General features: G+C 46.6%; 1 protein-coding gene across 1 annotated transcript; it reads left to right on the top strand.

Moving 5' to 3' along the window:
* Positions 1 to 6,528: 6,528 nt before the first annotated feature.
* On the top strand, positions 6,529 to 19,124 carry PPDPF (pancreatic progenitor cell differentiation and proliferation factor). Its single transcript, XM_077832007.1, has 5 exons — positions 6,529 to 6,702; positions 13,612 to 13,701; positions 16,938 to 17,015; positions 17,434 to 17,530; positions 18,738 to 19,124. The coding sequence occupies exons 2-5, from the start codon at positions 13,647 to 13,649 to the stop codon at positions 18,850 to 18,852; spliced, it is 345 nt and encodes a 114-aa protein (XP_077688133.1). The 5' UTR covers positions 6,529 to 6,702; positions 13,612 to 13,646; the 3' UTR covers positions 18,853 to 19,124.
* Positions 19,125 to 25,318: the final 6,194 nt, after the last annotated feature.

The following is a 25,318-nucleotide window of genomic DNA, read 5'->3' as shown; positions in this document are numbered from 1 at the left end:
TGGCTGAAAATGGACCCCATGAGGTTCATTTCCCTTCCTCCTATCACCTGTTTAGTACTAATAGGAGTGCACTCTGGAGTACCATTCTCTGCATAGAGCACCGGGCTCCTGGAGACAGGGCAGCATCCTGGAACGAGCTGCATCTCATGTCATCATGTGACTGTTGCCTGGGCTACAGGCCTCTCATACTGCCCATGGTACCCCTGTCCGTTGCCAGAAAAGAGCTGACACCATTCCAGTGTCCACTGAGCTCTCCTAAAAGGCAGTGTCTAGGAACAGAAGTAGTCATAGGAAATGCTCAAAGGGCCTCTTACTTCATGGCCCTGAAATCCACACTGCCCTGCAGCAGCTCAGGAAAAGGTCGTCCCTCAGGGAAGCACTGTCCCTCCCTGAAATCCCTAGCCTTTTTGGGGGATGGCGCCTGGCCCCCTCGTCCTCCCACTCCCACCCTGTGGGTCAGTGCAGAGAATACAGTGCTGCCAGCTCTTGGGATTTTGTTGCTGACCTCTCCATATTTAATGCATTATTTAAAGCGCTGGACCCAAGTGATTCCAATGGGACTCTCAGCTTGCTTTCTTCTCTTTTTTTTTTTTTTTTTGAAGAAGAGTAAGTTTCTAGCCCTTGTGGTTGCAGAGGGACACTCAGAAAACATGGCCCAAATGCCTTTCAAAGGCTCAGAAACCAGAAGGGAAACAAAAAGAATCAATATAGTGAGGGGGTTTGTGTGTAAAGTCTCATGATGTTTAAGCTGCTCTCATGATTGGGAGGGGGCTGACTCATGATTTTTGAACATTTAAGTTCAGCAACAGTGAGCATCAGTGGGGTCATGCCCTTACATCCCCTTAGCCACCTATCCATCACCTTGGAGATCATGCCTGCCCCCCCGGGGGTCGGGGGGGGAACATGGAAGGGGGCCATCCCTGCACTCTCCACAGCACAGATGGTGCAATTGTCCTTGGCCCCTTGCTCTGGGAACATGGGGAAGTGCAGATAAGATGCTCCCTGTGCACTCTTCCCCTTGCGCAATGGCACAGTGGTGACCATGGACAGTCTGGCCTCACAAGTTCACTGGACAAGTTTGGATAAATATCCTGGACTTCAGGAAAAAGCCTCTTATTTTGTTGCTGCTCTGTTTGGGCCACATTTCCAGGCACTGGCCTCCATTATTATGCGTGCAAACAGGCGCTTAGGCACCAACAGGACCCAAACTGGGAACGCACATAATCGTGTGCAGCAACTCTCTGAAGGCAATACGCTGGTTACAGAGAAGGGATAACGCTGCTACCAATGAAAAGGCCCATTGCTTTTTGGCACAGATGCTTTGTACTAGTTATTTCCTGGTCTAAGCTCAGACTCTAGGGTGTACGAGCTGTTGGGAAATGTTGACTTCTTTAGTGGCCCTCCCAGCAGGTTGTGTTCGTTGGGGAGAGGGAGGTGATTTTTCCATATGCTGCAAGAGACAATGCAACATGTCTGCAGTATTTCACCAGGCTATTGCACTGTCTTCCCAAAGGAATGATGTACAGGGCTATTGTTTCCTTTCCGAATGGAGTATTTACAACAGGCTGATAAAACGACATAAGTGCATATGAAAATGCTCCAAGTTTTCCAATGCCCATGCAGAAAGGAAAGATACGTTTTGAGCATTGCCAACACCAAGCATTCAAAAATCCTAAGATTGGCTTTAAAATCATGAGATCAAAGATATACATCTGTGGTTCTTTCTGTTTGCCTTACAGTTTCTGAGCTTTTAGGATGTGCTTTGGGCATGTTCCCAAGCTTTTCTTTGCAACTGGAGGACTAGAACTTTTGTTTTGTTGTTGTTTTAATGAAAGCAGAGATTCTTACACAAGCTCATGACTCCAGGAGTTGGGGCTTTAAGAAAAGCACCAGGGGATGGATCACTTGATGATTACCTGTTCTGTTCATTCCCTCTGAAGTATCTGGGCATTGGCCACTGTTGGAAGACAGGATACTGGGCTAGATGGACCATTGGTCTGACCCAGTGTGGCCGTTCTTATGTGTTTATGTTCTATTGCCAGACTCATGATGATATTGCAAGAGTTGGCAACATTGTTTTGTAAGGAAGAGAGATTTTTGGATGTGCTTCATGTGTGCATGGAATGTAAGGTAGGAAGGGAGTTGTTTTTGTTACAGTTCATGTATGAGTCACACAAACCCAGCATATCAAACATGACATGGTAGCCGTGTATATTCTGTTTTCCACAGTAAGCTGCAGGCAGTGTGAAATGTCATGCTGGTGCTCGTGGAGCATCACTGTAAACTCATATTGCTGTCCCTAAGGTTGAAGTAGCCGCAGTCGAGGAGATATGGCAGGAGATTTTGACCCCACACATTGATGCAATTCTCCCTGTCACGCACCCTGGTTACGTGGCTTGTGCACTGATCAGAAATGATCTCCAGTTTCTAAATATTATGGGCCAGATTTTCCCCTGCACCTGAGCTCTGCTCATGGCACACAAGTGGAGAGAATGTTAGGGAGCTGCCTCTGGCTCTCTGATCCTGTGGACCAGTGCAGGCCCCAGTCCCAGTGTTAGTTAGAGCAGCCTATGCTGCTGCTGAAACATATGCCACAGGTGTATAGTCTATATAGGACCTTAGTCCAGTAAATGATCCGTGTAGGAGACCAGATCCTTTCCCTCCTCTGATATGCCCCAATGCCAGGATGGGTTTGGCTGGTGGAGAAGCCCACTCTACCAGCTTTATGCCAGTGGGAAGTTCCCTTTAACCAAGAGATTTCTCCACTTGCTGTCTGTGGCTAGTATCCAGCCCTGTTTTTTTTTAAATCACCAGTTTAACAACAAACAACTCCCTCCCACCAATTAACATAAAGAAACAACAGTCATAGTTCTTGTAGGCACTACACAAAAAACAAAGTTTGATGCTCTTATGATCCCCTAGCTCTGAAGCAGCCAGAGCCTAATCAAAACTATTCCCCGAGTTTTCCTGCAACCTAATCATTAGAAATGCTGGTACAAACACAAGGAAGTGGAGAGTTACTCCATTCTCAAGCACCCACACAGTTCAATGGTTGTGTGTGCCTCTTGAGATGTAACTTTCCTGTTTGGCAAATAACAAGGTGTGCCAGATAGTAAAGGTAAAACTCAGAAGAGGAAATATATCCATTTGTAGACTTCTAAGAAGTTAGGAGTAAAGGAAATGGTACACTGTATTTTGAGTGGGGGGAGGGGAAACAGATAGTGTTCCTTTATAATTCATTTAGAGCTTTATTAATGTACGCCTTCACGTCCTGGTGACTATGACAGAGATCAGAGGCCAGCTGCTCCAATCAGCTCTGCAGAGTTGGTTTATTCCGATGTGTTTGCCAAGTACATTAAGTTGCATGAAAGGCTTTATCTCCCGAATATTCACAACGCAGAGTAGGGACAAAAGCCAGCTGCCAGATTCAGCATTGCCTTTCACACCCAATATGGAATTCGGAGACGGCCTGGGTGAAAAGCACAGCGCTGAATGAAAACAGCTGCAGGAGAAGAAGAGGCTCACGGTAGATAGGAATTGGCTGGGGTTTCTCTCTGATTCCCGACTTCTGTTCTGGATTTTAAATGCCTGAGTTTCACTCCTAGTAAACAGTAAAATTCCCTTTCTCCACCCCCAACACACTCAGCCTGCATAGAGAGGCCTTGTGGTGGTGTGATGCAGCTGGGAGTGGGGAGTATTGACCTGGAAGTGTTGCAGGAGAGTTTCACAGGGATTGGGGATGCATTGGGGATGGGAAACTTCCCTTGAGGGAAGATACCTGAGCCTGTAACCTGAGCCAGGAGGGGGGTTGGGGCCACCTTCTGCTCCCGGAAACTGGACAAAGGCTGGAGGAGGAGCTGAGAGGAGGCTGGGTGAGACGGCTGGAGGGGGTTTCAGATTTGGAGGTGCCTGGGGAAGAGGAGGGAGCCTCAGGGCTGGGGTCTAAGCTCCCTGCCCCCCTAGAGGGACCTGACTGAGGGGTCCTGTCTGTGCCTACAAGCTCTGGTTTGGACTGTGTTCCTGTTGTCTCTAATAAACCTTCTGTTCTACTGTCTGGCTGAGAGTCACGGTGAATTGCAGGACGTGGGGGTGCAGGGCCCTGACTCCCCCTCAAGCTGTGACAGGTGGGAAGCTGCATGGGGTTCTCACCCCCAATCCCACTAGCCATCTATTATTGCTACTCTAGTCCCTCATCTGGAAGTGCCCACAATGACTCTCCCACTAGGGCCGTGTAATGGAGGACCCACTGGCTTTCCCATACCTCTCCCACAACCTGCCTCCGAGCCCTCTTTATCCCCCCTATTTGGAGACCTGCTCTACAGTGTGCAAGTGTGTGGCGCTCCCCTGTGTACCAGAACTGCAGCCACCCACTCCCCAAGCAGCAAAACCATGGCTGTTCCACAACCTTGAGGCCTCTGCTGCATGAATTTCACCACAAGTGACTCTTTCTGAGACTGAAGTAATGTAATCCCAGGACACACTGCCTTTTTATAGGTACTGGCTTGACTTGTACATGTGTATATGTGATGCAGAAAAACAAAACATAACTGGCTAAAAATACATTTGCATCTAAAGCTACCAAAGGATTATTTAAACAGTCATGTGTTTAGCATTTCTATATTCAAAGTCCATTACAGTATTTAACTAATCCCTCACAACATCCCTGGAAGATAGGTCAGTTTTATTATCCCTATTTAATTGATGGGTAAACTGAGGCCAGAGTAGAATTCAGTACTTTCTAATTCCTAATCCCTTGCTGATTCTGCCAGACCTCGCACGGAAAATATGAAAAAGACCCAAATTCATGTATTGTCACTGACTTCTAGGCAGATTTCAATGAGGAATTTTGCTTAAAAATCAATGACAGGATATGTCCCCTAGAAAGTGTCCTTTAAAAATAATTAGTGTGCTGCATACAGAGAGATGACAAAGTGAAAGATTGCTTCTTTTGTTACTGATATTGCAGTTCGATCCACACAGGTGAGCTCATGAAGAGAAGAGTGCAAAATCTGGGCCTTTAAGCACAACTTGTGCTGTTTTGTTGAATTTACCCAGATGTTATTATGATGGACTGAATCTTTGTTTCAAAGGGAGTTTAAATTGCCAGAGAAAGGTCCTTTGCTTTCTTTTTGCCCAGGAACATCCTGTACTATGCTTCAATCAGTTCTTCACTCTTGGCTCAACAACACTAAAGTGAGAAAGAAATATATACCTAATCCCAGATGCTTCCTTCACTTTTGTAAGAAAGAGTTGATGGGCATTCATATCTTGCTGTCTTTCCATAACCCAAAGTCCCACCGAATGGGAATATTCTGTGAGGGCTGCAGGATCAGAGACTTGAAATAAGCAATTGCTTTGCTGTGTTGATTTACGTCATAGTATGGAATTGCATTTATGCTTTACTGTATATGGACTCGAACCTGCAAATGCTGAAGAACATTCATAACTTAACTACGTGAGTAGTCCCACTTACAGCTATGGAACTAGTCACCTGAGTAAAGTTATGTAGTGGCTTGAGTGCATATAACATAAGTGTGGACTAGTGGATAGGGAACCAGACTGGCAGCCCTGTTCAGGTCTTGGGTCACCATCAGCCATAGCCTTCCTGTGTAACCTCAGGCCTGTCACTCAGTTCCACGTCTGTATAACAGAGATGATAGCCTCCTACCTCAAAGGGATGTTGTGGGAATAAAATCCATTAATGATTCTGAGGTCCTCAGATACTATGGTGATAAGGGGTCATATAGGAGATTACATTGACCAAAGCATTTGTAGGATTGAGGCATATGCTCCCAATCCTGCAGGGAGATCTGGGCAGGTGAACCCCTAAACTCATTGCAAGGACCTCAATTTCCCCTTTCTAATCCTTACATTTTGTATTAATTTATTTACATGGATGAGTGTAAAAGCCAGAACAAAACAAAATATTACATTTCTAATTACATTAATAAACCGAAAAGAACAGGAGTACTTGTGGGACCTTAGAGAGAAACAAATTTGTTCAGACTAACAGCTGCTACTCTGAAACCTACCATTAATAAACCAGATTCATCCCTGGGTGTAACACCCTTCACTTAAGCAGAGTTGCATCCAGGGGTGATTTCCCCCTATTAATTTAATCATTATTATAATTGACTCCCGGGGTAGGGGCATGGCTGTCTGCAAAATGTTGCCTGTTATTTTTCCAACAGGAGGCAGGTTTTGATCCGCAAGGTGACCCCCTCCGAATCATTTCACTCCCTTTTCCTGCTTGCTCCAGCAGTGTGAACTCGGGATTTGCAATGTGCACAAGGCACCGAACAACACCGAGAGTTTGTGCAATAGACCGTGGGGCTGACACGTTCCGATCCCAGCGCCGACAAGACGTCCCAGCAGCCTCTAAACCCAGAGGGCCCTTACCCCCAAGTTAGGGGGTGGAAACCTCCTGGCTCCCTCCCTCCCTTCTCCCCTCCCATTGGGGGCGTTCCCAGCGCGTACACAAGCGGTGACGAGCCTTGGGCTCCGGGCTATATAAACCCTTGCTGCGGCCACGCTGCCTCTGAAATCGCTGAGACCCTGGCCGTGTTTTGTGGACGTGGAGTGCACTCCCAGTATCTCCTTTGCAAATGGGTTCTGTAGCCTAGCGTTTACTCCCCTGAGCCTCGCCACCTGTGATCGCAAGCCGTGAGGGCGCTGCTGGGAGCAGCGCTGAAAAGAAACAAGGTAAAACAACAGCAACCACCCCCCCCCCCCAAAAAAAAACAACACCAGTAGGGCTGGGGCTTCCGAGAATAGCTGCGCGAAGGGAAAACTTTGAGCAAGTGGTCGGTGGGGTGAACTAGGGATGCCTCCAAGAGGGGTAGCGGGTGACTGTAGGTCAAGCGATCTGTGCGACTGCCGCTTTGTTAAACCGAATATTGTGTTGATGTGGGGAAGGGCTGACTGCTGTGTTTTCTCCGCTTCCAGACACCCTGCCAAGCCTTGCTTGCTGGCCCCCGATCTCCCTTTTAAAGACTCTGCTAAGTGCGCTCCCCTCATTTGGAGGGATTTCTGCCCGCCCCGGTCCCTTTTGCTCTGCGTTGTAACGAAAGACGCCATCTCCCTCGGTGAAACTGTCCCAGGATTGACAGGGCCTTTCCAGCTCACCCCCTTACAGACCGTCTAGGTGCGGGGCAAGGGGCTGTGGGTGAAGATTTTACGCTAAAGGGGGTGGGGGGGAGGGTTTCTCCGTGACTCCCCGAAACAGGAGCGAAGTGGGCTTCCGGTGGCTTTGTCTGTTGCATTGTAAGTGACAAGGATGGAGTTTACTTGTTACTAGTATCTGGGTCGGGGCCCGTGTTCCGGGGCCCGTGTCCCGACGTTCCGGGGCCCGTGTCCCGACGTTCCATGGCTCACCTGGGCTGGCACCAGTGGGTCAGAACTGCGGTCACCCTAGGGAGAATTGCCCTGAGTTCGTTCGGGGTGTTGGCAACAGTTTCCTTTCCGGAGAGGACGCTTAAACACCCCACCCCCCAAGTGCAGGGTCTGCTGATCTGTCTTTGTCTTGTGGTTTCCCTCGCACACGACTAGGGAATCTTTTAACCCAAGCCGGTTGCTGTGCAGCCTCCGGACACCGCTTTGCTCTGGTGGTGTTACCGCAGCTCCCCTTGGCAGACCGTAGAGCTGAGAGGGGGCATTGCTCCCCTGCTCGGTGCATGGCTTTGTTATCCTGGATTGTGTGGCCCCAAGCACATGCTTGCTTTGCTGGTGCCTAGAGTCGGTCCTGATCCTAGGATATGAGACTGAACATCCGGACACCCCTCCACCCCCCAAATCCTTGACATGCTTTTCCCCTCTACCGCTCCCTCCCCTCCCCCCCAACAAGACTTGAGACGTGCTGAGCAAGCTGGTGGAATCAAGATCGTGGCTGTAGCGAAGTACAGGACTAGAAGCGAGGCTAGGGGGATGGGATGGGGCTCTCTGTGGGTTGCTGCGAGCCAGTTCAGTCTGGTTTTTTCAGCTTGTGTGTTCTAGCGGAGTTCCCCACCCTCAGCTGCAGGCAAGTAAAGAACTCTCTAAAAGCGAGAGGAGAGACAAAAGACATGGCCACTTCCTCCCACCCTGTAAATCAAGCAACATGTTTTAATGATTTCCCTTCAGTTTACATAATCCTAGTCTCTGACTCCCTTCCCCCCACAACCCACACAGCTTTCTAAAAATGTTACACCCCACATGTGTAGTAGAGGCTTATAGGCCAGTTAATATGCAGCGATTACCCTTTCCATCAAACCAGAGGAATTTCAGTCATTCTTGATCACAGAATGAAAGTGAATTCTGATGAGGCACTTACTGTCCACAGCCTGGTGCACTGGATACACCAGAGAAAATCAGTCCCATCTGTCAGCAGAACTGCTTTCATGCAGCAACATGCCTGAATGCTGATAACTTTATTAAGTGTGTTGTTCTATAAGCTTGCAATAGAGATTCTTTATTGGTTCACGTACCAGCTTCTTAAATTATTGTGAAATAAACTGATAGAAAATATCAAGCTGATGTACCGCCCACAGTTTGGGGAGCACTGTTTTGAGTGGAGTGACTAAAAGCAGAAACTACCTTTTCAAACACTAGAGATTAAGGACAAGTTCTAAGCACATGTGCTCCTGCCACAGAAATGCCTATATGAGAAATAAATCTGTCAGTATGTTACTCTGCCCATCAGAGGCTTGAGTGTGGCTTTACACTATATTTTGGTTTGTCCTTGTCTGCTAAATTCTTAGTTTTTTTTCTCTCTCAATAAACTCTGACCTGAAGACCCTGCACCTTCATCATATTATGGGTGTTGCTTAAAATGTGGGACATGAAGTGACCTGCATCTGGCTGAAATTAGGATGTGATTTGTTTTTAATGGAGTCTATTAAAAGCAGAATAGGAAATAAAATAAACTTTAACCTCCAATTTGAGGCAGCACCCTTCACTGGCAGTTGAGGTTCCGGTTGGTTCTTTCATACTGGTCATGTTCGTACATCTGGTTTTGCTTTTTTCAAAATTGAGATTGGCATAAATCTGCCTTTTCACATGTGGTGAGTAAATGGTGAAGAATGTGAAAAGCCATTTGCCCATACACCTGTAGTGATCAGGTGAGTTGTTTGCTACACAAATGAGCTCTCTTCTCATCCCCTTTCAGCATCCTAAGATGCTGAGAGAGAGCACGAACATGGGTCTTCCAAATCCCAGGCTAAATTACCTGTTCTGCCACAGGTCTCCTAGGTGACCCTGGGCAAGTCACTTAATCTGTGCTTCCGTTCCCCATCTGTATATAGGGGATAACACTTCCTTTTTCACAGAGATGATGTGAGGACAAACACACTGAAGGCCATGAGGTGTTTAGATACTATGGTAAGGTGAGGGACGTGGAAATACAAAGATATGTATTTAGTAGCAAGATGGAGCATGACCAGTTTTATATAATACACAGCTACCATTTCAGTAATCTCTTGCTTTAGTAGCTGAAGGTCAAAATTAAGCCCTGCCCCTCAATTCATTCTTCCCTCCATTGAAAGGTGGTGGATTATAGAGACTCTGCTTGGTTGGGAATAGTTGGTCCTTGTCAGTGGTCCTGTTTGTTAGGACATGAGGTCTCTCCCAAGGCTCCCTGCTTCTGTAGCTCTATTGCCATGAAGAGTACTAAATTCCTCAGAGCTGTTACTAGGCCAGACCAACTTACTAGTTCATAACCTGTCCCTCATGTCTGCTCCTCTTCTGTATTCTACATGCTCACTTCAACATTAGATAACTATTCACACTGTAAAAAAACAAATGAGGAGTACTAGTGGCACCTTAGAGACTAACAAATTTATTTGGGCATAAGCTTTCGTGGGCTAAAACCCACTTCATCAGATGCATGGAGTGGAAAATAGAGTGGGAAGATATATGTAACAGTACATGAGAAGAAGAGAGTTGCCTTACCAAGTTGGTGGGGGGGGGGGGGGTCCAAGACAATTCAATTAAAGTGGGCTATTATCAACAGGACGAAAAATCACTTTAGTGGTAATCAGGGTGGCTCATTTCAAACAGTTGACAAGAAGGTGTGAGTAACAGTAGGGGAAAATTAGTTCTTGTAGTGACTCATCCACTCCCAGTCTTTATTCAGGCCTAATCCGATGGTTTCTAGTTTGCAGAACTGGAATTTAATTTGCAGTTTCTCATTGGAGTCTGTTCTGAAGATTTTTTTTGTTGAAGCATTGCCACTTTTAAGTCTGATTGTCCAGGGAGGTTGAGGTGTTCACCAACTTGTTTTTGAATGTTCTAATTCTTGACATCTGATATGTGTCCATTTATTCTTTTGCATAAAGACTGTCTGGTTTGGCCAATGTACATGGCAGAGGGGCATTGCTGGCACGGGATGGCATATATCACATTGGTTGATGTGCAAGTGAATGAGTCCCTGATGGTGTAGCTGATGTCCCTTGAATAGATATGCAGACAGAGCTGGCAACGGGGTTTGTTGCAAGGGATAGGTTCCTGGGTTAGTGTTTTTGTTGTGTGGTGTGTGGTTGCTGGTGAGTATTTGCTTCAGGTTGGGGGGCTGTCTGTAAACTAGGACTGGCCTGTCTCCCCAGAGCAGTGAGTGAGGGATTGTCCTTCAGGATAGTTTGTAGATCCTTGATGTTTTTTGTTTTTGCTGATAAAGACTAACAGGGCTAACACTCTGAAACCTATTCGCACTGTGCTTCCCCAGTAATTTGTTAAACCGAAAAGTGAACAGACAGTGTGTTGGCCAAAGGAAGGAGAGTCTTGTACTCTGCCTGGAAGACTAACGAACTCTACCTCTGGCTTGCCTGAACAGTGAGGGCTTCCACAGTGGGGGACCATCTGGGAACATTTTGCCTCCAGGTCTCCATGTCTGGGGACTGCATCTTAGCAGCCATGACGGCAAATAGGAAGCGGTAGTTCCTTAGGTAGCCAGATTGAAAAACTCCTTGACTTTTGCCTGGAAACAGACAGATGCTAGATTAGTGTGTGAGGAAGAGGTGTAATGTGACTGTGTAGAAACGCTCCATTAAGCCAGTGGGCTGTGGCTTACAAGTGACACTGTTGCAGTAGCCTAGTTTGCCAGATGTGTCCCTTCCAAAGTGCACATCTGGAAGGAAAGGCTGCCACACCCTAGCTAACTTTGGATGGCAGCTTTGTCTTTTCTAAGTAGCACTCATCAGCCCGTACAGGATGTTTTGATAACTACCCAATGCTCTTTGAGGGCCATGGTCTGCCTTCGGCTCTAACTTTCTACCACTCTCCAGAGCTGGCTGGAGCTTTGATCAAAAAACTTCTTTTCCCCAGCCAGCTGTACTTTACTCTCAGGTCAGCAGAAGTCTGATGTCAGCAGTGCTGACATTGTGTCCAGAGTATGGGCCTGTAGTCCAGCTACATTAATACTTTCACACCCTGTTTTTCTCGGCTAATGGTGAATAATAGCCTATATTAAGAGGTGCTGCTTATAATTAGCTGACTGTTCTGTTTACAGGAAGGAGTAAACTGTCACTTTGAAGATGGTGCAGAGAACTCTGAGTGATTGAAGTAAATGGGCATGTTTGTTTCCTTCATTATTTCTACTTATGATAGCCTGGCTGTGTGTGTCGGATGAGGAAGAGCAGTGGAAACTGAGCACCATAAAATTTATTTTTTTAATAAAGTAGCCCGTCCAGGTTACAACAGGGAGTGGAAGCCCCACTATGCTGGATGCTGCACATGTCCCTGCCTCAGAGAGCTTGCAATGTAAATAAATGGGATAAAGGAAATACTGTCCCCATTTTACAGATGAGAAATTGAGGCACAGTGACTCACCTGAGGTTACCCAGAAGTCTGTGGTAGAGCTAGAAACTGAACCAAGATCCCATGAGTCCTGTTCCAGTGCTTTATCTCTGTACCATTGTGTGGGGTGTACTGATTTGGAAGGATGGGAGTGATTTCAAGTGAGCCATTTTTCCTGCATTTATTTCTGTAAGTGTTTGTAAACACATCTACTTGGCTGAGGAGACAGACATACACCATACTGCCATCTGTTCTGTATGAAATTTGTCTGGGTGGTGACTGCTCTGGAGATGTGACTATAGCTTGCTTTCACAGGTTGTCCAAACATTAAATGTACTGTAGCATTTTTTAAAAACATGATTATTGGAAAGTCCTATCCACTAATTTGTAGGGGTGAGAACTATCAACAAGTAATTTATCCATGAGCTTTGTCCTTCTGTTAAAGGACATCTTGTGTAGGGTAATTTCTTCACATGTTAGAAGTTAAACAATGAGCTGATCAAACAACTTTGTAGTCTGCAGATGTCCACTGTTAGAGCAGTGATGTCTGACTGTGATTTGCTATGAATCACATAGTGTCTAGTTGAATGAGTGCACAAGCATTTCTGCTACTAATATACAAATCATAGGGATGAAAACAAAACAGATCATGACACCATTGTTGTGTTCCTCAACCTCCCTCTTGTGTCATTCACACATACTTCATTAGCTCTTCAGGGCAAGGGGCCAGGACTTTGTGTGTGTGATCACCCCTAGTTTAGCACCTGTGTTCACAGTAATGGTAATACGTACTAGCAAGGATGGTCTCATTTTGAATGGAAAAGTTGTGCTCATGATGGTTCCTCCTGTGACTTATTGAAGAGCTTCTGTTTAAGACTATACTTTAGTAGCTAAAAGTGTTAGTCCATGGTGATATGGGCTATAGGTATGTAATGCATACAGAGGAAAACAATTACCCTTAATACAATCTGAAGACCCAAGAAAGCAGAACATCAACAGTGAATTCTAACTAGCACGCTGTCAGAAATGTTGCAAGATAAACTTACTCAAATCCTGTATGTACATTAGGAATTTAAGTGACAGTTGAGATCCTGAATCTATTGCAGTAATCAAGGAACAGCCTGAATGATCTTAGAGACTAACCAATTTATTTGAGCTGTAGCTCACGAAAGCTTATGCTCAAATAAATTGGTTGGTCTCTAAGGTGCCACAAGTACTCCTTTTCTTTTTGCAAATACAGACTAACACGGCTGTTACTCCGAAACCAGCCTGAATGATGTCTCATGTAGCATGCGGGTTTGTTTTTTCTTATTTCCTCCTTGTTTGCATGTTGGGTTATCCCATGGTTTAGGCTTCTTGAGGATGGTAATAGAAGGTACTTTGAGTCTTGTGTCACATTTGTTTGCTCTCTGCAGGTATGCACAGTTGCCAACTTTCACATGGTAAATAAGCACCCTGACTTTCACAATAAGCCAAAAATCAAGCTAATCCCATTTCAAAACAAGGCCAAACCAAGCCACTCCTTATGAACCCCAACACTGTGACTAGATCTCCCCCCTCGCCCTCCCCTCCAGTGTGCAGTCTGGGACAGTGGTGGGCCTGCTGTGCAGCCCTGACTCTCTTCCTGCCTTGCCCCTGCTTGCTGGGAGCCAATCAAAAATAAATGAAGCAACAAGCTGCTACAGACAACAAGCTAAGCCAAAAACTAGCCAACAAGCAACTCACAAGCCAATTAAGCCAAAAACAAGCCCAATTTCCGCACTTTTTTTTGTGTGGGTTTGGCATGTCTGGTATGTGGTCATGGACACTCCCCATATTCTGAAGGCTCACTCCTTTGTCTTGCAGGGTTGATATCTGTACAAGAACTAAGATCAAGTAACATGGCAGCAATCCCATCAAGCGGCTCACTTGTGGCAACCCATGACTACTACAGAAGTAAGAACTGCTACGCTGTCCTTTAATGGGTGCAAAATGGAGTGCTCACAAACCGGACTACAGTCGTGTTGGTGGGTGGGGACTAGAGCTATCTAGTTCAAACCTTTTTCTGTAGAGTGGGTCTTTCTTGTGAAGATAAGTCGCTGAACTCTCCTCTTATCTTGGTTGAAGTTTGTAATGCCCATGTAGAACTGCTCAAAAACAGTCAAGTTTGCTTTCCAACCACAGTGTATTTATAGGCTCCTTGGAAATGCAAGTTAAAGAGGACCCTAAAGAAGTTGGGTGCTCATCCCTCACTGAATTTCAATGGGATTTGAGCATCTGAACTCCCTGAAATGCCAGCTTGAAAGATCTGTGCTTCAGATAAAATCTCCTATTCTTGCTTACTGTATGCCTATGCTAAAGCCATCGGCTTCTGCATCCTTTCTCAATACATAGCAAATGTACCATTTCTCTCGATTGTTTCTTTCAAAGAATCACCAACAGAACTCCTTATAGGACCCGAAGCGTGGATTAATTTAGAAGTAGCCACCAGTGGCTATGTCATGGCATTCCTGAAATAAACATGATCCATCCAGGCGCTAAACAGACACCTTTTTGTTCATGCAAAAAAATGCCTGACACTGCAGCATTTTTGTTGAAAAGAGGCTAAGAGCCAAGAATGGGGGTGAGTCTTATTTACTCAGCAGGGAGATAACAAGCCACACTCCCTTAACTGTGCCAGCATCCTATGTACTCAACCATATGACCTACCATACAAACAAAGGAACAATAAGTTCTCAATGCGTGGTTTAAGGGCTATTTTCCTCTTCTTGAAAGTGGCTGCCTCTAGAATTACCTTAAAGCTCCTGGGAGCAGTAGGGTGGGGGGTGACTAGCTAAACGCTGTGTAAAGTAAGCACTTCTGCAAAAGACAAAGTAAATAGAAAAGTACAGCCTGCCCACATGAGCCTATAGTACAGGGCCAGATCCTCAGGTGGTCTGAGCTACCATAGCTCCACTGCCCATAAAGCTTTACCAAACAGCACCAGCTGAGGATTAAGAACATGAGACCAGCCATGCTGGGTCAGACCAAAGGTCCGTCTAGCCCAGTATCCTGTCATCCAACGTGGCCAGTGCCAGGTGCTCCAGAGGGAATGAACAGGTAATCATCAAATGATCCATTCCCAGCTTCTGGCAAACAGAGGCTAGGGACACCATCCCTGCCCATCCTGGCCTAAGTTCCCTGTAAGCCACATGGCCATGCAGCAGCCTAGGCGCTTAGGGAACCCAACCAGGGACCTGCTGGGGGAGGGGCACCCCTTCCCCCAGCCCCAACTCACCCTGCAGCCTGGCCCCAGCCACAGCCAGATCAGGGCCGGGGCAGCATGGCTAGAGCGGCCTGGACCCAGGTGTGGCCAGGGCCAACCCAAGGTGCAGGCCTGCTGTGCTGGGGCTGGGGGAGGGGCACCTATCCAGCAGCCCCAGCCCCAGAGCTCCTGCAGCAGGGACAGGCTCCTCTTCTCTCCACCCCCACCCAGGTGCTGCTGTGGGGAGATAGCGCTGGGGGAGTCCTCTCTCTCCCCACAGTAGCCCTGGACCCTCCTGCACTCCCAACCCCTCTGCCCCAGCCCTGAGCCCCCTCTCACAAGAGCCCCACCGCCACCACATGCATTTTGTTATGTGCACCAATATGAAGGTGATGTGTGACACATCACCTCCATATTGGTGCACATAACAAAATTCATTCCGCACATGGGTGGTAAAAATGAGGGAACACTGATCCTGGAGAATAGGTCATCAATGGCTATTAGCCATGAATTTATCTGGTTCTCATTTGAACCCTGGTGTAGTCTTGGCCTTCACAACATCCTCTGGCAAGGAGTTCCACAGGTTGACTCTGCATTGTGCAAAAAAACCTTCCTTTTTTTGTTTAAACCTCCTGCCTATTAACTTCATTTGGTGGCCTCTAGTTCTTGTGTTATGAGAGGGAGTAGATAACACTTCCTTATTTACTTTCTCGACACCAGTCACGATTGTATAGACCTCTATCATATCCCCCCTTAGTTGTATCTTTTCCAAGCTAAAAAATCCCAGTCTTAATCATTTCTCCTCAGATGGAAGCCATTCCATTCCCCCTAATCATTTTTTCTTGTCCTTTCCTGAAACTTTTCCAATTCCAGTGTACCTCGTGGTGTTCTCCCCACACTCCTGTTAGAGATGCAGGATGGAGAAGGGGAAATTGTCTCATGAAGCACCCTCTATGTTCAGATCGTTGTTGCTCTCCAGCAAGCTCCTTTTGGCCAAGTGGCAACTGCTGTGACTTACCCTACGTCAGGCAAGTTCCTCCCATGCAGAAATGTCTATGCTATGGCAGCTGTAGTGCCGTAGGGTAGACGCTTCCCGCATTGGTTGACAGGAAAAACCCTTCCATGTAGGTAATGCCTCTCTGGGGCAGTAGCTCGGGTGATGGAAGAATCCATCCATTGACCTAGCTGTGTCTGTACTGGGGATTAGGTTGACCTAACCACGGTGCTCAGGGGGCAACATTTCTCACAGCTCTGAGCAAACTTAGCTGGGTTGACCTAAATTTTAGGCATAGACCAGGCCTCTGTCTCACCCACACTAGAAGGGGAGACTCCCAATGTGCATCAAACCAAAACCTTCCCCCACCCTCCATGACCAAGAATCCTACACAAGGATTACAGCGGTCTTGCAAGAAAGTGAGCATGGGTTAAGCTCGGTTACTTGTCTCCACTTGCTGAGTGAGAGTTACAAACCATTTGGAAAATTTGTTATGGAAGGTTATGTCCACGTAGCACCACCTTTGTTCCAACCTGTGGCATTAACCTGCTGCTGCTTGTAATTACCTAGTTTGCTGAGAAACCTGTTTGAGGTTATTCTTTGTCCTTTGGGTGTGAGAGAATCTATTCTTAAAACACCATGCCAGGAAATCTCGTAAAGGAGCACTTAAAAATATCTCCAAATGTGTGATGGCAGATTAACATGTCCTTCAGACATGCTTTTACTGTCTAGGGTAGATGCCATTAAAAGACTGGCACATACCAGCTGATCCTCAGAACAGGAAATTAGCTGGTATGGAAACTGGTACCTGAGCCTAAGAAGCAGTAATGTGGCAGATACTTTATCGTTAATGGCAAACCATGTACTAACTGCAGTGAAGATGTTCATTACAGCAGTAGATCTAATATTGGCAGAGGGGAATGTTGGTCTGATGGGATGCAATCTCATTCGCAGGGCGTCTGGGTTCCACTTCCAGCAACAGCTCCTGTGGAAGTGCTGAATACTCTGGGGAGGTTATTCCTCACCATCCGGGTAAGCACCTCTCCTACAGCCTGGACTCTCTCTGCCCCAGCCCCCTACAGAGGGGAACTCTTGTGCTCAAAACACGCTGTTTTAATACAAAACTAGCTACCTTCTCCATAGCTCTTCAGAGCATCAGTGTAGCTTCAAAAACATTCTCAGTGCTAACTAAGTACATTATCCATGGGTTATAATGGCAGAAAAATCCCTATAGAGACTCTGCATAGAAGAGAACTGAAGTTGTAGTAGCTGGCTTCTACTCCTTCGTGAGGCACCACTGCAGAGTGCCAGCTTCTTAATTTGCCCTCTTGCTTGCATGTGTAGCAAGACCATCATGGTAATCAGGGAAGTACCTATTTCTGCTGTACCTCCTCCTAATCAAGCTGCCTGTACCTAGCTGTCCTATTTCATAAGTATGTTTGCTTTTCAGGTCTTCCTAAGTCTGACCCCGGTCACTGGTGGGCTAGCTTCTTCTTTGGAAAGCCAACCCATCCTGTCATGACAACTGTGTCAGAATCCCCAGAGAAGTAAGTGGTCATTCGTTTTAGCTCACTTGGAATATGGTAATGGAGATAAACTAAGAAGCTTGAAGGGTGGCTTGGAATATTGGAATGGCGAGGACAAGGGAGGACTGTTGTGGAGGAATGCAAACTGTAACGTCTTATAATTCTGCTTCGTTGCATTCTGCACTGCATATCTAGAATACTTTCCAGTTGGTCTCTCCTGCAGTGCTTTGAATCTTCATGATCCAGCCAACAGCAAAGAGCTTACAGCAGCAAAAGGAATCCCCGTAGCTGGGGAACGGTAGCACTGTCCTCCATTATTATGAGGAGATACTAGACCTAAAAACTGAGGCCCATATCCTCCTCAGGTGCCTAACTTCCATGGTGATCTGGGCCTGTCTCTTCAGATGTTGTGGAAGGTGGAACATCTGTTTAACTGGGTGGAGCAGGGGAAGCTAATGGCTTGTTTGAACTAAACTGGCTTTGTGTGTAAAAGCCATCATGAACCCAATGACAAGGTGGGTGAGGGACCAACATCTGTTGGTGAGAGAGACAAGCTAGTTTCTCAGCTACAACAACACTGCATGTCCCAAACAAAGTCCTTCTCTGTCTGCTGAATTCTACTACAAGCTCCAGAGGAGGAAAGGATTTATTTTTCCTTTGTAGCCATTGAAAATTGGTACAATAAAAGGGCCCTCAAGGAAAGTGTCCTCAAGAGCTTAGTGGTCAGACCCAAGAAGGGCAGGAAAAGAGCCAGAGATTAAATGCTGGGGGTGGTGATTCAGGCCTAGCTTGCAGCAGCAGTAGAAACAGCAGGTGCAGATGTGGATTAACTAGTTTGTGCGCCCACATGGTTGCATGTGGCCCTGTGGATCTAGCAAGTCAAGGGAGCAGGGGAATAGCTCCAGCTCCCTTAGCCAGTAAACAATGGAGCTGTTGCTACCAATAAGACCCCGTTGTCAGCTAGCACAGCTCTTTGTTGCAGATGGTGCTCACTGTAGTCAGGAAGTGCTGCCCAATCTGGAGCAGTGATGGCTGAGTTTGGGTGCTTCCACCATCTCTCTGGACTCCAAGAATCTCACTAGAAGTCTGTCCTGGAATCATGCAGTAGGAACGTACGAGGAGCTCTGAGAGCAGGGAGCTGCAATTCACCAGCCTTGTATCCGAGGCAGCTGTGTCAAGATGGTTTGTTTATCTCGTTTTCCCTCACCCCGTGTCTCTTGTCTTCCAGTTCAGGAACTTTCCAGGTGGCCAACGGCGTGATCACTTGTGGCCTGGCTCAGGAAGTAATGAGGAAGCGCCACGCCAGTGAGCCCAGCAAACAGAGCGCTGGGCCATCTGCGTGAACAGGCTGGCACATCTTCCTGCTGCCTGCCTGGTTGCTGCTTCTGATCCAAATGCTAGGAGTCAGAGCCCATTTTCCACTCCCCCTCCCCATAGAGTAGACAGGCTGCATTAAGTATTTAGATGTAGGTTTTTAAAAAACAAAAAAAAAAACCAAACTCTACACTGCCTTAGTACTGTTTCATTAACTTGACTGCATTCTTTCCATACAGCCTTGGTAACGCTTTTTGTTTACTTGTTCAATGAAACTAATAAACTTAAGCAGCCTTTTAAATGCTGTGTGGCTTTAATGTTTTTTCTTTCCAGTATGAGCTCTGCCCTTTGCTGGGTGCTACTGCTCTGGCCTGGAGGGGCTGCTGCTATCATCATGCCTGGGAGTGTTTCACACATCAGACAGGGACCTGAACATGGGGACAAATCTCCTGGCTTCATGCTAAATGGAATTTCACCTTAGCTCAGTTTCCCTTAAATCTTGGTGACAAGGAGGGGAATTCTCTCATAACTATGGCTACTTACAGATAGACAGCATGCTTGACAAACTGCAGCTCCAGGGTAAGCAACCCCCTGAAAGTGCAGTCTCTTCCCTGGAATTGGGAACATGCTCAATTAAGGCTTTGAAACCCCTTCACTGCTTCTCATCAGAACGGGCAGGTAGCTCTGCAGCCTTCCCTAGTGGCCAGTCATGTCACTGAGTTGTCCTTTTTCCAGATGGTAGCCAACCCTCCAGGTGTACCTGGCATAGAACATCACTTGCCTTGCACAAGGCATAGGTAGGTGAAGATGAAGGCCCTGCCATCTGAGCAGGGGGTAGCATGATGTACTCCAGTCACTTTTCAAGCTCACTTAATTGTATTGAGGGAATATGAAGCTTTTTCTTCCTATTCAGTCATGATGAGGCAAAGAACAGAATAATTTCCTGATCATTTGGTTCTATCAGTAGCCTGTTCTCAGCATCTGACTCATTGCCAGTAGAGAGAGAGGTTAAAGCCCTGTTGTAAAATTCACTTAGGTTTTCTGCTGCTACCTTTTGAGTCTCGGCTGGAGGCCAAATAGCCCTTCTGGCTTTCAAGCACCCAGTTCTTAATGCAGGTACTGGAGGATCTCAGTAAACAAGCACTTCAAAAAGGAAACTACCCCTTCTGCAACAATTAAAATGAAGACTGACCTCTGCAGTTATGGATGTGTGTATTGACACCCAAATGCAGGCTGAAATGCAATGAAAGGTTGCTTAGTTGCTTGACAGGCTGCATCTATCATATACTACATGCATGGAGCCATAAGCCCATGATTTCTTAAAATGGCCTTTCTTTTAGTTCCTACCTTTCAGGCAAATAACAAAAGGCTTGTTCCATCAGCAGCTGTGCATACCACTGCTCCAGCAAGAGATGTTAGCACTTGCCTAGAATGTAAAAATTGTATGTTACAAATGCCCTAGAACCAAAGCGCTTGACCTACATTAATAGGAATTTTGTTTTTGTTGTTGCTTTTGAAATTGCTGTAGTAAACTCTTCTAAGACCACTATCGTGGCTGTTGTCTTCAGATAACTTTTAATATTTGTCCTGCTTAGTCTGCCTTTATCATAAGGGGTCCAGTTGAGGAGGAGCATGGAAGTTGATCCTACTGCAGCATTCCCTAATTGTCTAGTACAGTGCTTTCAGAGCAAATGAGGGGCTGGGCACTGTAGCGATTTAGGCCATGCAATGCATGGGCCAAATCTACTGTCTCAAGCACAGATCTTAAGGTCATATAGCACAGACCAATCTTATCAACTCCATGGTTGGAAACAATCAGTTGGTTTAAATTTTACAGAAAAATGCAGATTTTTTTTTTAAATAAATAAAAAAAGCTTAAGACCTAACTTTCAAATACTTCTGTCTGCTCTTGTTAGACAGTTAATGTCAAACTATTTCTGTGCAACATAGCCAATCACTTGTCTGCCTCTACAATTCAGTCAAGCTTGCCGATTGGGTGCACAGCTTTGAAAACCAGGTTTGTGCAGGCCCCTTTGGGACTGAATACTCACGTTCTAATGGCACCAATTTTCTCTGCAAGCAGTTATTTCTATCCCTAGTTAGAACAGGAAGACATTCTGAGCTATAAAAAGGCTTACTGGCAGATTTTAAACTAATTTGGCAACCTCTCCCAGAATTCTGAGCCAAACCAGCTCACACTGTTCTATTATAAGTGAAAGCAATCAACTTGTTGATGGGCCAAAAAGTCACAGCTCAATGACTTTTTTGGGAAAATACAAGCTGTGGAAAATGTCTTGCTCAGCTGACCTACCCCAAATAAACATTTCTCAGTCTCTTAGAATCTCAAAGTTACCGCTGTAATCAATCTCAAGGAAGGCAGGACTAGTGCACTCCTCATGCTGAGGCAGGATTAACTGGTCTACAGTCAAAGCAAAATATAGGTTATAAACAAAACCTTAAACTAATCTATGACTAATGATATCGGGACGGTCAATGTTTATGGGGAAGTGTCTTTGCTCAGTTCCTTGCTGGAAATGACGTCAGAACAGTTCCGTGATGCAGGGTTGCCTTAGTCTGTTTGGGCGAGTGTCTCTTTGGCGTTAGTGGAAAGTGTGTGCGAGTAAAAGCCAAAACCTCAACTACTGTAAGCAAGTGGAGAAAAGAAGAGAAACCAGCAGTCGGACCTTCACATGGCTTGTGTATGAAAATAGCTGATTACTGATTCACTAACACACGGGATAAGGTGTCCAAAAGGGCTTGTTTTACGCTAGAACCATTGTGTAATCCACAGTACGCCTAGAATAGTTACCAACAAGTGCTTATTTTTTTCTCTCTGTTTTGGAACACAAATCTTTCCTTAAAAATTACATACTCCTTATCAAGACCCAGTTGAAACAGAAAAGCGTCAGCCCTTTATAACTAAATCTGGTCTGACTTCCTGGTTTTGCATTTTCAATGAGGAAAAAAATGACCCTTTAATGTGGCTAATCCTAGACCATCCCACAAGTGCTTAGTTACAGAAAGGCTGAGGGGTTGGAAAGAGATGGCATATTCAACAGGGTTTATTCTCATATCTTACTGTTTAGGCTTATTCTTCACAGAGGAATGCTGCTCTTTGTGGAAGGACATGAAGCCTTTATTAAAAAGATTTAGAAATAAACGTTTAAGTGGAAGTGCACACTGTGTCAGATCCTCCACTGATGTGAATAGTGCTAGTGACTTAACCCAATAAATCAATACTCTGTTGGGATAGGAGGGAGTGAAAATTCAGGTCAGTTCCTGAGTTTTGTAAAGTGGAAGGCAATCAGGTGTGTGTTTCATAAGAATGTGTTTGACAGGGAAGTGTGTAACTGCTGCATTGGCCAATTCACTCTGCATTTAATGGGCTCCAGACATTCTTAAAGTGTTTGAGGGGAAAATAAAATTACTTCCTCGATCAGTCTGGAATCAGTGGAAAATGGTGGCCAGAGCAATACCCAACCATTCTCTTTACAGACTTTCACATCACCTGAGGCTGCTCTGAGCAAGCTTATGACCAGGGCCAGTATGAATTCAGGAGCAGGACCAAGGAGCCACAATTGGCTCCTTTGCAGCCCTCTCCCCCACTCCCCTTTTCCTCCTAATACCCAGCTGTTGCCAGCAAATATTGTGCACAGCTGAGGATCTAGGCCAAGTTGGAGTTCTGTTCCGAGTAGTGAATTTGGGGGGGTTCCACATGTGCTGTGCATTAATAATTTCCCATCAGTGTTTCTCCATTTCCAAATGAGCTGAGGGAGGGGTTGTCACTTGGTAATTGCCAGACCTGCACATTCAGCCTGTAGGAACACAGGACTGGAAGGAACCTCCTGGGTCAGAGTCCAACCCATCATATCATCCAGTTCATAAATTTGCTGTGCCTGACCTGCGAAGCAAATTGAAAAAGCCATTGAATGCCAGCTACTTTCCCTTCTTGACTGTATGGTATTGAGTGCTGGCTTCGTTGTTATGGTGGCAAACAGCAGGATATCCCTGCTCAGACTAGATTAGTTTACTGTATTACACGGACATAGCCTTCATTATGTCCAAATTTAAGTGGCGTGTCTGCAGCTGCTGATGAACTAGCCATTCAAATTAACTCTTTTCTCTCTCTTCCCCCCACCAGTCATTTAGGAGGAGTTTGGGTTATGCCCTAACTTCCTTGCAGAGGCTGATCCGCCTATGGAAGACAGACATTTTACCTGCAAGAGGGCTGTGCCTAATGCATGAAACATCATGCAGAATTTAATCGATTTCTAGTTTGGGTTGAAACAAACCCTATTAAAAGAGTTATCCATGTTCTGAGTGGGTGGAGGAAGTGGCAGTGATTATACCGTGCCCTATATGAGAACGTTTCCCTTCAGCTCAGGAAACAGCTGATATAGACCACCATGATTTTATGCCCCGTGCCTCACAAGTCCAGCCCTTGTGGGGCTGATCCTGTGAGGAGCTGACCCCTTGCAGCTCCCATTGGGGCCAGGAGGAGCAGCAGGTGCTCAGCAACTCCTGGGATCAGAAATAATAGGAGCCAAAGATGCTGAGCACCTTGCAGAAGCTGATCATTTGGATCAAACTGTGGATGAGGAACTCTGCTGACTGTCTGAACCCTCTTGGAATGGCTGGCTGGCAGACAGAGCAATGGGCTCTAAAAAAACGTAACCTTCCGTGAAGGGTTCCCTGCTTGCAAAGACTAAGCCCCAGTCCTGTGTGAAAATTATACCCACAGGGCACAGGTAACCTGAATTAAGGGCAGTTCAGAACATTGTATTTGTGGTTCTCAGCTTTGCGAACCAATGCCCATACTGTCAGCACCCCATGCTCGTAGTCTCACCCTGGGTAAATATGGCTGTAGGTGTTCCCTGGGTTTATTTTCCCAGAGCCCTGTGCCAAGGCAATGGAGTGAGGGCTGAGTTTCTACAGCTGCTTTAACCATTCTAACCTTGTTACATGTTGCTTTTGCTGCCCTCAGGAAAGGGCTCAATGACTCCAGTCCCACACATGATTACTGAGCTTTTAAACCAGAAACCTGCATGTTCTTTCTCTGTGGCTTGCTCAGAGGGACTGGAGATTTTCTTCTGGCCACTTCAAGCCTCCCCTCTGATGCAAAGCAGGCCTGAGTCTCTCATCCAGTGAAGGGGCAGGCCAGGCGCTAGCTCCTAAACCATCCACCTCCCTGTGGCAGCAGTAGGTGGCTGAGTGGGAGGCCAGGGGACATGGCTAGAGCTGCCCTGTGCTACTGTAACAGACCCCTGAGCCATTGGCAGCTGGTGCAAGCTAGAGCAGCTCCCAGTCGGCCCAAAGCATAGATTGGTCAAAACCAGTTTTGCACGCACCCCCCCCACCCCCGGCCGGGGTGCATCAGATGCTCCATGGTCTCAGTCACAGATTGGGGCCACTCTCCCAGGAGTAACTCTGGACTGTCACCAGGATCAGGATTTGCCCCTCAGCGCAGTTTGGTGCTGTCTCGTGGGGGTGGGAGCAGGAAGGAATTGGGAGCAAAATAAGGTCAGCTTTAATGTGAACAATGCAAAGCAGAAAAGGACCAGGGTTAGGCTTGACGATTTTTCCCTTATTTAAAATCCAGTCGTGCTGCCAGCTTTCTGCATCATCATCACATGCCCTAGCTCCAAGAGAGTACTCTTCCAGCTGCCCTGGCTGCCGGGCAAGCTGAGACTAAGGCTGGGGCTCTCCTGAGCTGTGGCAAAGGCAACGAGGGAAATTTGTGGACGTGATGAGCAAGGCCGTAGGCATCTTGCTGAAACACATGCCCCAAAATCCTTCCCACTCCCAGGGAGGGGCCGGAACGTCAAAACCAGCTTTCCTCTCTCCCTCTGTGCAAGGCTCCCATTGACTTCAACCAGCTTTGGAGCGGGCCGCAAGCAGGTCTGCTGTGGTTTCTTGTTTGTTGTGGACAGCCGTGGCTGTTGATATTACCAGGTGAGTTTATATCAGGTTCCTAGCAAAAGATGATAAAAGACACCCCCCCCGCCAAGTGACAATCCAGACTCCTAATGCGGAGAGAAATGCAAACAAAATGAAACCTGGTCTGACCCCTCTCCCCTTCCTGCTTGGCTGACCTTTAGCCCACTTTTCCATGTGGGCGAGCAGATGGCTTCCTTGGGGAGCAGGCAGGGGGAGAGGGGCAGGCATACAGTGGGGCAGGGGGAGAGAGACAGGCAAGGACTGCTGGGATCCTCTGCACTGGGATTACGCCTTAGGGATGTCAGGGGAACAGCTGCTGTGGGGAAAGGGGAATGACTTGCAGGGATCCAGTTACATTGCGGTACTAAGTTTGTCAGCGCTGATGTGTTTGTTTTAATAAGGGGGCTGTAGAGCAGACCCACTTCTGGAAGGGACAGGGAGTGCTTCCAAGACTGTGCAGGGAGGCTTTGCTTATGCACAGCAGCACCGTGATGCAATCTGCCGGCAATCTTTCCCCTCTTGGGTGTTTCGCCTCATTGACCATGTGCCTCCCAAAAC

The sequence above is a fragment of the Eretmochelys imbricata genome, chromosome 13 (genome assembly GCF_965152235.1).
Source record: "Eretmochelys imbricata isolate rEreImb1 chromosome 13, rEreImb1.hap1, whole genome shotgun sequence".
Classification (NCBI taxonomy): Eukaryota; Metazoa; Chordata; order Testudines; family Cheloniidae; genus Eretmochelys; species Eretmochelys imbricata.
Note: the sequence above shows the minus strand (reverse complement) of the source record. Positions and strands in the feature narration are given on the sequence as shown.

What these genes read in the sequence shown, in the direction of transcription:
- PPDPF (XM_077832007.1), top strand. Translation starts at nt 13,647, where the DNA reads ATGGCAGCAATCCCATCAAGCGGCTCACTTGTGGCAACCCATGACTAC. An exon ending in AACCCATGACTACTACAGAA is followed by an intron (nt 13,702 to 16,937) that starts GTAAGAACTGCT and finishes TCTCATTCGCAG; the next exon opens with GGCGTCTGGGTTCCACTTCC. An exon ending in GTGTCAGAATCCCCAGAGAA is followed by an intron (nt 17,531 to 18,737) that starts GTAAGTGGTCAT and finishes CTTGTCTTCCAG; the next exon opens with TTCAGGAACTTTCCAGGTGG.